At 35.8% G+C, this 12,213-nt stretch overlaps 1 protein-coding gene across 5 annotated transcripts in view; it reads left to right on the forward strand.

The window, feature by feature from the left end:
• Nucleotides 1-12,213, forward strand: part of CFAP221 (cilia and flagella associated protein 221) — a 104,652-nt gene that overhangs the window by 21,129 nt on the left and 71,310 nt on the right. For all 5 annotated transcript variants that reach the window (XM_072613339.1, XM_072613338.1, XM_072613341.1 and 2 more), the window contains one exon: nt 10,166-10,269. In XM_072613339.1, coding sequence (XP_072469440.1) covers nt 10,166-10,269 — 104 coding nt within the window. The remainder of the gene's footprint in view (nt 1-10,165; nt 10,270-12,213) is intronic.

The raw sequence follows: 12,213 nt of genomic DNA on the forward strand, positions 1-12,213 counted from the left end.
TTTCTCATACCCTAGGAAGAGCTTCTCCCTTCATCTGCTACATATGTTGTTGTGAGACTCAAATGAGATCATAGATGTAACTGTTTGCAAATCTCAAAGCATTATATAAATGCTAGTTTAAGAAAAACGCCATCTCCTTACACCTACCTCTCTCATTTGTGTCAAAATCCAAATCATTCTTCAAGTTCCACACCCAATACGATCTTTTCTGTGAGGTCGGTCTTGATCTTCTTACCTAAAAATTATGTCTTCCTATGAACTCTCTTAACACCTAAACATGTATTTTCAAATGCACTTAAATTTTATTGTTTATTGTAGCTATTTGTGTATTATCTCCTCTTTTAGATTATGTGCTCCATAAGTGAATGGACCATGTGTTCCTTCCTTCCTTCCTTCCTTCCTTCCTTCCTTCCTTCCTTCCTTCCTTCCTTCCTTCCTTCCTTCCTTCCTTCCTTCCTTCCTTCCTCCCTCCCTCCCTCCCTCCCTCCCTCTCTCCCTTCCTTCCTTCCTTCCTTCCTTCCTTCCTTCCTTCCTTCCTTCCTTCCTTCCTTCCTTCCTTCTCTCTTTTTCTTCTTCCTTCCTCCCTCCTTTCCTTCTTTCTGTCCACTCTTGGTTATTTATTAGCTACCTAATCTTTTTTTAGATGCCTTTCCCCAAAGACAGTTTTTGTGTAACATTCATTCTGTTGTAGTCCGCATGGAAATTTCAGCTTAACAGTTTATTTTAAAGTATAATTGTTTGTATAATAGAGATACTTTAAAAATATTTTTTCCATAAAAGATAAAGTGTGATTTTTTTTGCTTCCTCCAAACACTCTGCCAGTAAGCACAGCCTGTTCAAAACTGTACCACTAAAAGTTACAATTTCTTGCCTCTCTTACTTGCCTAAGTGATTCTGCCCCAGATTAAAACTTAAATGAATGATAGGAGCATGGGCACACGAATAGTTGAAAGGCAAAAGTGCCACTAATGTTCCCTTAATAATCCCTAAACTGTCTTGAAAACTGGACGATCAATAGGTAGGTCTTTTGTTTGTATTTCTAGATTGAGACCCAGTTTCCCTCAAAGGTATCTTTTTTTTTTTTAGATTTGTATTTAACCATAATATTTGATGGTAGTTCTCCAATCATGGAAAATTTAATTCTATCAATTGCACAGCTCTCTGAAATTCAAGAAATCTACCCAAGAAGCTACTGGAATTATAACTCAGCTAATTTACAAAATGAAATAAATTAGAGTTAAGATTAATAATAAATTAAAAGTCGGAAAGGGACTCCAAGGTAATCTGGTTCAACATTTAGATGAGTCATGAATCTCCTTTACAATAATAGCTTTGAGAAATAGTAATACAGATTCCACCAAAACATTATCAAAGATGGAAAACTCTGTGCCAAGGCAGTTAGTTCCATTTTTTCTCATTCTGATTGTCTAGAAGTTCCTCTTTATACTAAGGAAAAATATTTTTTGTAATATCTTCCCACTGGTCATGATCCTAGTTGTGCTCTAGGGGCACATATCATAAGGTCTCATCTTTCTTTCATATGAAGGAATCCCCTTTCCAACCTCTTTCAGCATCTCTGAAATTGTACCTCCATAAAGTGGTCTCCTGGATTACATGGGCAGTGAGCTGTATTGGTGATCACTGAAAAGGTACAACAGTTTTAAACAACTTGTTGATTATTCTTTGCAGACAAAACTGGTAGATGATACCTGAAGACGCCATAGATTATAAGAGGAATTAGCTATTTCTCAGATATGATCAGCTAATCTGAGTGGACTACACTGAAATCATTACTGACATAAATCAAAGTTTTGTTGTCTAGCTTCAAAAGAAAAAGAAGAAAAGAATAGGATGTTTATGACCAGGAATACTGCCATATGTTGGGTGATGGTGATGCCTTTCTCAACTGTTCACTAGTCATTTGGATACTTTCTTGGAAAATTGTTAGGGAAGTCTGGATTTTTCCCTTACTCAACCATGAAGAAGCTTATCTAACAAAACCAAGCATCTTCCAAGAGTATCTTCCTCTAAGGCTAGGTTTGATAACATTTTTATCCTCAGATCTTTAGTGGCTTGTATTGCCAAGGCAATATTCACAGCACTGGTGGTGACTATGAATATGCAAGTGTAGTTTTCAATCACAAAATATAAAAGACTCTCCATGTAGAAGGCAGAAGAAAAGCATTTATTTAAGCACCATAAAGCCAAATCCCCAAACCAGAAAGCTAAATCTGTCATGGTGACCAAGAAGTTAATAAACATTCACAGAAGAGAGCAAAGCCATTCTCAAACCTCCCCTCCCTCAGCCAGGGCCTTCTCACTATCAACTATCACAATGTGTCAGTTGGCCTGTATTGTATCCCCTCTGACCTGGCCCCACTCACTCACTTCCTTCTGGTTCCACTCCACCTTTCCTGTTCCACCTCTTCAGCAAGCTCCTCCCACCACATGTAACCCAGTATTCCAGGAGATTTAAGCAGATCATATGGACCTATTAATGAGAAAGATCTTTCCATTTAAATTACTATTACATTCAGCCCCAAGATCTTTCATATTTATTACATAGGTTGGTGGTGCAACTGGTATTACAAGCACCTATCACTCCCCCTTAACAAATGGGGCCCAAAATCTTGGAGTAAGGGGCAAAGGTGTCTTCTTACACAACTACTTCCTGCTGAGATTGGACATAGAGTTGACCCTGCCCCAAGAGGTCCCATTTGAGAAATCAGTTCTTTAGATGGCATCTGGAATTTGGTCAGCTTCAGGTCCAGAGATGACACATCACCATCATGTATAGGAGGTGACATCCAGCTTAAGTGATCAGGCATCTGCAGATGGAGGGTACTAAGCCTAGAGGAAACAAATCTAGCAAACAAGTTTAACAGATAAAAAGACAAAAAACAAACAAACAATAACCAGAAGCAGGGTAGATATAGGGTCAGGTGTGGTTCTGGAGTCTATAAACCTATTATCACAGCCTCATTCATGGAAGAATATATGAGTTAAGGGTACAATTTGGAAATCATCCTCTCCTGAATAAACAACAGTTTTGTTGTGCTATAATTTCCACAGCCTTTAGAACATCATCTGGCTTCCATTTTGCCCATACTTTAGCTCCTAATTTTATTCTATCAGTAGAACCCAATCCTTCAGTTACTCTGTTAGTTATTTCAGAAGGACAGTAAGTTTTCACAAGTGGCCTTATTTCACAAGGAATAATAATCCCTTGAACGGTTCTATCATTTTTACAAAACTATATTTTTACATCACCTAAATTTTGGAATGTTAAAATAATTTCTCCTTCATAATTAGAATCTATCTCTCCAGCCAATACATACATTCCTCAAGCTACTAATCCTGATTTAGGTAATATCCACCCAAAATGATATTTTGGGATTCTCATACATATTCCAGTAGAGATTGTTCTTATTTCTTTCTTATCCAACCAAAAGTCCTCTAAATAATGTAAATCATATCCTGCAGAACCAGGTATCCCTGGATACGGTGCTGGAACACCTGGCCTCACAGTCCAATACTCAACATTTGAGATCTTACATGTTTGTTGTTTTGTAATTTCTAGATTTGGGGTCATCATTCTGGCTAAAGGTGTACTGCCTCCCAATGGTCTGTTGTTCAAATTACATAAAGCAGTGAACAAATTATCTTTCCAATGTTGATAGGAATTATTAGAACTTAACTTCCTTAACTGTCTTTTTACAAGAGGTACACTTTAATGTAATATTTTAGATGCTTCATTTTCTTTTATATTTGTTCACCATTTTTGATATGTTCCTGGGTGTCACTATCATATTTAAAGATAAAAGGCATATTATAATGGAAAAAGCACTGATTTTGGATTTGCCAATCAGAAAACTTGAGTTTCAATTCAAACTGTTATCTACATTACTTTGGGTGAATCACTTAAGCTTTCTTGGGTTCAGTTTTCTCATTTGCAAAATGAAGAGATTAGACTGAAAGATTTTAAAGTTTCTTCCAAACTCTAAATCTCCAATCCCCTGATAAATAGGAGGTGCTTAACAAATGCCTCTTATTTGATTGATTTTCCCATATGAGTTAGAAGGAAGTTTAGAAGACAAATGTATCAATTTAACCCTAAGCATCTTGCAAACTTCAGTTAAATTTTATTTATTTATTCATTTATCCATTTATTTATTTATCAATTTGTTCATTTATTTATGTTTATTTATTTATTTATTTTTAGTTTTCAACATTTGTTTCCACAAAATTTTGAGTTCCAAATTTTCTCCCTATCTCCCCCCCACAATAACACCTTACATTCTGATTACCCCTTCCCTCAATATGCCTTGCCTTTTATCACACCCCCTCCCTTCCCTTATCCCCTTCTTCTCTCTTTTCTTGTAGGGCAAGATAGATTTCTATACCCCACCACCTGTATTTCTTATTTCTCAGTTATATGCAAAAACAGTTCTCAACATTCTTTCCTAATACTTTGAATTCCGACTTCTCTCCCTTCCTCCCTCCTCACCCATCCCCACTGAAAAGACAAGCCATTCAATATAGACTATATATGTGTAGTTTTGCAAAAGACTTCCATAATAGTCATGTTGTATGACTAACTATATTTCCCTCCATCCTATTCTAACACCATTTGTTCTATTCTCTCTTTTGACCTTGTCCCTCCCCAAAAGTGTTTACTTCTGATTACTCCCTTCTCCCATTTGCCCTCCCTTCTATCATCTCCCTCACCCCACTTGTCCCCTTCTCCCCTACCCTTCTGTAATGCAAGATATACTTTCATACCAAAGTGAGTATGTCATGCCCTCCTTAAGCCTCCCTTTTCTTTCCCACAGAAAAAGTTTTTTCTTGCCTCCTTTATGAGTGAAAATTTGCCCCATTCCATTTCTCCCTTTCTCCTCCAAATATATTCCTCTCCCACCCCTCAATTTTATTTTTTTATGTATCATCCCTTCTTACTCAACTCACCCTGCGCACTCTGTCTATATGTGTGTGTGTGTATGTGTGTGTGTGTGTGTATGTATATGTACTGAAAAAAGTCTCAAGAGTTACAAATATGATCTTTCCATGTAGGAATGTAAACAGTTCTACTTTAGAAAGTCCTTTATGATGTCTCTTTCCTGTTTACCTTTTCATGCTTCTCTTGATTCTTGTGTTTGAAAAACAAATTTTCTCTTCAGTTCTGATCTTTTCATCAAGAATACTTGAAAGTCCTCGATTTCATTGAATGACCATTTTTTCCCTTGAAGTATTATACTCAGTTTTGTTGGATAGGTGATTCTTGGTTTTAATCCTAGACTTCTTTTGACTTCTGGAATATCCTGTTCCAAGCCCTTCAATCCCTTAATGTAGAAGCTGCCAGATTCTGTGTTATCCTGATTGTATTTCCACAGTACTTGAATTGTTTCTTTCTAGCTGCTTGCAATATTTTCTCCTTGACTTTAACTCTGGAATTTGGCTATAATATTCCTAGGAATTTCTCTTTTAGGATATATCTTTCAGGAGGTGATCTGTGGATTCTTTATTTTTTATTATTATTATTTTATTTATTTTCAGTGTTTCACAGTTACTACCATATAACTTACATTTTTTCCCCTCCTTCCCCCCTCTCTCCCCAAGATGGCATACAATTTTATATAGGTTCATACATTCCCATTACATTTTCCCAATACATTTTCACCATAGTCATTTTGCATGGAAGAATTAAAATGAATGGGAGAAACCATCTAACAAACCAAAACAGAATACAAAACAAAAATGATCTGCTACATTTTGCAATTGAATTCCACAGTTCTTTCTCTGGATGTGGAAGACATTTTGCCTAAAAAGACAACTGGGAATTTTTTGAGTCCTTGCATTGCAGTGAAGTTCTAAGCCTACCAGAAAAAATCCTCACACACTGTGGTTGTTGCTGTGTACAAAGTTCTCCTGGTTCTGCTCCTTTCACTCAGCATCAGATCATTTAAGTCTTTCCAGGCCTCTCTGAAGTCTTCCTGTTCATCCTTTCTCATAGCACAATAGTATTCCATTACATTCATATACCACAATTTATTCAGCTATTCCCCAATTGATGGGCATCTCCTTGATTTCCAGTTTTTGGCCACCACAAAGAGTGCTGCTATAAATATTTTTGTACACGTGGGACCCTTTCTCGTTTTTGTGATCTCTTGGGGATACAGTCCTAGGAGCAATATTGCTGGATCAAAGGGTATGCAGAATTTTGTAGCCCTTTGGGCATAGCTCCAAATAGCTCTCCAGAATGGTTGGATCAGCTCACAGCTCCACCAACAGTGAATTAGTGTTCCAACTCTCCCACATCTTCTCCAACATTTATCATCATCTTGTTTTCTCATATTAGCCAATCTGATAGGTGTGATGTGGTATCTCAGAGTTGTTTTGATTTGCATCTCTCTAATCAATAGTGATTTAGATCATTTTTTCACATGACTATAGATGGTTTTGATTTCTTCCTCAGAAAACTGCCTGTTCATATCCTTTGACCATTTATCAGTTGGGGGATGACTTGTATTCTTTTACATTTGAATCAGTTCTCTATATATTTTAGAAATGAGGTCTTTATCCCAGACACTAGTTGCAAAAGTTCTTTTGCAGTTTTCTGCTTCCTTCCTAATCTTGGTTGCATTGAGTTTGTTTGTGCAAAAACTTTTCAATTTAATATAATCAAAAATTATCCATTTAGCATTTCATAATGTTTTCTATCTCTTGTTTAGTCAAAAATTCTTGCCTTCTCCATAAATCTGATAAATACACTATTCCTTATTCTACTAATTTGTTTATAGTATCAATATTTATACCTAGATCATGTACCCATTTGGACTTTGTTCTTGTGTATGGTGTCAGGCATTGGTCTATGCCTAGTTTCCACCACACTGTTATCCAGTTTTCCCAGCATTTTTTGTCAAACAGTGAGTTCTTATCCCAGAATCTGGGGTCCTTGGGTTTATCAAGATTGCTATATTCACTGACTACTGTGTCTTGAGTACCTAGCATATTCCACTGGTTTACCTTTCTGTTTCTTAGCCAGTACCAAGGGGTTTTCATAATTGCTGAAAAAGCTTGAAAAAAACAAATTGAAAATCCTCAAGTAAATACCAAATTAGAAATACTGAAAACCAAATGAGAGATTAGTAAAATTAAAATTAAGAAAACTATTGAACTAATAAATAAAAGTAGGTGTTGCTTTTATGAAAAAACCAATAAAATTGATAAACCTTTGGTCAATTTGATTTTAAAAAAAGAAAGAAGAAAACCAAATTACCAATATCAAAAATGAAAAGGGTGAACTCACCTCCCATGAAAAGGAAGTTAAAACAATAATTAGAAATTACTTTGCCCAACTGTATGCCCATAAATTCGACAATCTAAATGAGATGGATGATTATTTTAAGAGATATAAATTGTCCAGACTAACAGAAGAGGAAATTGAATACTTAAATAACCCCATCTAAGAAAAAGAATTTGAACAAACCATCAATGAACTCCCTAGGAAAAAATCTCCAGGGCCAAATGGATTTACAAGTGAATTCTATCAAACATTTAAAGAACAGTTAATTCCAATGTTATGTAGACTATTTGAGAAAATTGGGGAAAGAATCTTCCCAAATTCTTTTTATGATACAAATATGGTTTTGATACCTAAACCAGGAAGAGACAAAACAGAGAAAGAAAATTATAGACCAATTTCTGTAATGAATATTTGCAAAAACTTTAAATAAGATTTTAGCAAAAAGAATACAGCAACTTGTCATGAGAATAATACATTATGATCAGGTAGGATTCATACCAGGAATGCAGGGCTGGTTCAATATTAGAAAAACTATTAGCATCATTGATCATATCAACAACAAATCTAACAGAAACCGCATGATTATCTCAATAGATGCAGAAAAAGCTTTTGACAAAATACAACATCCATTCCTATTAAAAACACTGGAGAGCATAGGAATAAATGGAACTTTCCATAAAATGATAAACAGTATCTACCTAAAACCTTCAGCAAGCATTCTATGCAGTGGAGATAGGCTAGTTGCATTTCCAATAACATCAGGGGTGAAACAAGGATGTCCATTATCACCACTATTATTTAACACAGTACTAGAAATGTTAACTATACAATAAGAGAAGAAAAAGAAATTGAAGGAAATAGAATAGGCAAAGAAGAAACTATGTTATCACTCTTTGTAGATGATATGATGCTATACTTAGAGAATCCCAGAGAGTCAAGTAAAAAACTACTTGAAATAATAAACAACTTTGACAAAGTTGCAGGTTAAAAAATAAACCCACACAAACTTCTGCATTTCTGTATACTACTAACAAATCCCAATAGCAAGAGATAGAAAGAGAAATGCCATTTAAAGCTAGGGTAGACACTATAAAATATTTGGGAGTCTACCTGCCAAAACAAATTCAGGAACACAATTAACAAAACACTTTTCGCACAAATAAAGTCAGATCTAAGTAGTGGAAAAACATCAGTTGCTCGTGGGTAGGCCGAGCCAACATAATAAAAATGACAATTCTGCCTAAATTAATTTACTTATTTAGTGCCATACCAATCAAACTATCAGATAATTATTTTCTAGAGCTGGAAAAAAATAACATCAAAATTCATCTGGAAGGACAAAAGGTCCAGAATATCAAGGAACTAATGAAAAGAAATGCTAGGGAAGGTGACATAGCACTACAAGATCTCAAATTGTGGATTCTTTGAATATTTATTTTGCTCTCTAGATCTAGGATATCAGGGCAGTTTTCCTTGATAATTTCATCAAAGATGATGTCTACCTTCTTTTTTTTGATCATGGCTTTCAGGTAGTCCCATAATTTTTAAATTGTCTCTCCTGGATTTATTTTCCAGGTCAGTTGTTTTTCCAATGAGATATTTTACATTATTTTCTATTTTTTCATTCTTTTGGTTTTGTTTTGTAATGTCTTGGTTTCTGATAAAGTCATTAGCTTCCATCTGCTCTATTCTAACTATAAGAACTTCAGTGAGCTTTTGAACCTTCTTTTCCATTTGGCTAATTCTGCTTTTTAAAGCATTTTTCTCCTCATTGGCTTTTTGGACCTCTTTTGCCAATTGAGTTAGCCTATTTTTAAAGGAGTTATTTTCTTCAGCATTTTTTTTAGCAAGCTTTTGACTCTCTTTTCAAGATTTTCTTGCATCACTCTCATTTCTCATCCCAATTTTTCCTCCACCTCTCTTACTTGATTTTCAAAATCCTTTTTGAGCTTTTCCATGGCCTGAGACCATTGCATATTTATTTTGGAGGTTTTGAATGTGGAAGCCTTGACTTTCTCTGATGTTATGCTTTGTTCTTCCTCATGTGAAAGGATAGGAGAAAATACCTGTTCACCATGAAAGTAACCTTTAGTCTTATTTTTTCTTCCTGTTTTGGGCATTTTCCCAATCAGTTACTTGACTTTTGAGTCCTTTGTCAAGAGGAGGGTATAGCCTGGGTACCTGTAAGTTCTCAGTTCCTCCAAGGTGGCACAGTCAAGGGAGAGGAGTTTGCTCCTCTTCTGGCCTGCACACTGGTCTGGCAGCAACCAAAAAGTTTTCTGCCCAGAATCTGCAATTGGAATTCCCTCACCACAACCACCTCTAGCTCCACTGCCAATGCTCTTCCTCAGCCCTGGGTGGAATTTAGGGCTGAGAATCAGATCAGTGGCTCAATTCCCCCGGGGGATTTAGGTGGCATTCTCCCAGGGCTGCCACTCAGGGCTGAGATTCAGATCAGTCATTCAATTTCCCCAACGACTCTAGATGGAGGGCTTCAAAAATGGCATCTGCCACTGCAGTGCCTGCTACTGGAGGTCCATACCTCACTCTCCTCTCCTGGGTGAAGGAGCCCTCCCACTGACTTTTGAAGCTATCTGTGACATTTGTGTGTTGAACAATCTGTGAACTGCTTCTGATGGCACCCTGAAGCACTGCACTGGTCTGCGCGCTGGGCTAATCTACACATCACACGCCCAGCTGGTCTGCGCGCCACACCTTCAGTTAAACTTTCTAAGTAGTAATGGCTCTATTTTTCATATCATAAAGAAAATAACAAAATATTTTATTGGGAAAGAACTATTTTAGTTAAAAGCTTAACAATAGTTGGTTTTATTTTTAATCTTTTCTTCCTTTGTTTTTCAGTGAGGATTATGTTATTCCTCTACAATGCAGCTGCCCAATTGATTTTGAGTTTCATGTCATTGTACTCCAACCTGATGAATCCTTTATTGTTCATCCAACATCAGGTAAATTATGAATGTAGAATTACAGGTGAATTGTGACCATAAAAAAAAATCCATATTACCTCAGAATGCAAACGTCAGACCTAGGATTCAAAATGGCATTCTAAAGTTGAAAAAAAGAGGAGGGTAGGAGTGATAGTCAGTATTTAGATGTAGCAGCATTTTGGTGATAATAAATATTAATAGAGATCTTGACTAATCACTATCACTTCCTCCAAAAATCACTATTATTTTAACAAGTTATAATAGTGATAATATCTGTGCAAATTTGTTGTGAATTTATGCTAAAGTTATAAATTAATCATCCTAATTCCAATTCTGCCATATGGCAGTTGCCCTCATCTAATCTCACAGAATCACAGTGAGAATTTTAGAGTCTTCATCTCCTGCTTCACGTGGGTATTTGTGTGAGATATAGAAAATTTAAGAGAGGAATATTGTGTGCTTTCTTAAAATTTACTGCTCACTTGTGTTTTTGCATCACTTTCACTTTTGAATATATCCTTCTTCCTCCCCTACCTATCAAACCCTCACTTGTAACAAAAACCAAGAAAGAAAGGTTTGAAAAAATGTTCAGCAAAACCATCCAACACAATAATAAAATCTGATGATATTTGTAACATTCCATACTCAAAGTCCCCCACCTCTGCAAAGAAGAGAGAGGGGAACATCTCCTCATTTTTCAGGACTAAGGTTTTGGTGGTTATAATTACACAGTATCTAGTTTGAAGTGTTTTTTTTTTTTCTTTCATTTACATCATTGTCATTCTTTAAATTGTTTTCCTACTTTGGCTTACTATACTTTTTTTAAAATTTATTTTCAGAGTTCTAGAATCACAACCATATAACTTAGATTTTTCCCCTCCCTCCGTTCTTCCTACCTCCCCCTTCCCTCCCCAAGATGGCATACAATTTTATATAGGTTCTACACATACATTCCTATTAAATACATTTTCACTATAGTCATGCTATGTAGAGGAATTAAAATGAGTGGGAGAAATCATATAGCAAACCAAAATGCAATACAAAAGGAAATGATCTGCTGCCTTCTGTGATTGAATTCCATAATTCTTTCTTTGGATATGGAAGGCATTTTGCCTTAAAAGACTATTGGGAATTTTTTTAAGTCCTTGCATTGCAATGAAGTTCCAAGTCTACCAGAAAAAACTCTCACACACTGTAGTTGTTGCTGTACACAAAGTTCTCCTGGTTCTGCTCCTTTTGCTCAACATCAGATCATTATACTCTTTTTTAAAAATTAGTTTCCCTGTGCTTCTCTGAATTCTTCATATTTACAAAAGAAATGATTATATTATTCTTATATTAATAACCAATTCATATTAAGGAGTCAGGGTTTTTTCCCTTTCTATTTCTTCATTCAAAGCCCAGTCTTTGTGAAGGACATTGCTGATAAGATTGTGTTAGCATTCTCCTCAGTCTTAGGGAGACCCTACTCAGCTGGAACGTAAGTGGCTTGGGTGGAGGTGGATCCCTTTTCTTTAGATTGTCCAAAGTGGAGGTGGTCTGGATGTGGAGATGGTCTCTTTGTTTAAGAGTGACATAGTAAAAGTCACTCTTCCTCAGCTCCTCATTAGAATAAGCCCATCTCTCATTATAATATTCACTGTTTCATTAATTGTTAACCAATCAGAGTTGATTTCTGTTTGTCAGGAACATCCACTCTTCCCAGGTATATAAGCGTTGATCAGCCTCCATGATTTGGCTTATGAGAGAAAGTCAAATGACCACCATTTTTATTAATTATATGCTAGACATAATTAATAGAATTGATTATTAATGAGCTAGAAATTATCTCTTGAACTTTTCATCCGTCACATTTATCATTTCTTACAGCATAGTAATATTCCACTATAGTCATGTAACACAATTTGTTAAGCCACTCTCTAATCCAGAAACACTGACTTAGTTTATTTGAGGAGCATTTTG

Source organism: Notamacropus eugenii, chromosome 5, assembly GCF_028372415.1.
Source record: "Notamacropus eugenii isolate mMacEug1 chromosome 5, mMacEug1.pri_v2, whole genome shotgun sequence".
NCBI lineage: Eukaryota > Metazoa > Chordata > Mammalia > Diprotodontia > Macropodidae > Notamacropus > Notamacropus eugenii.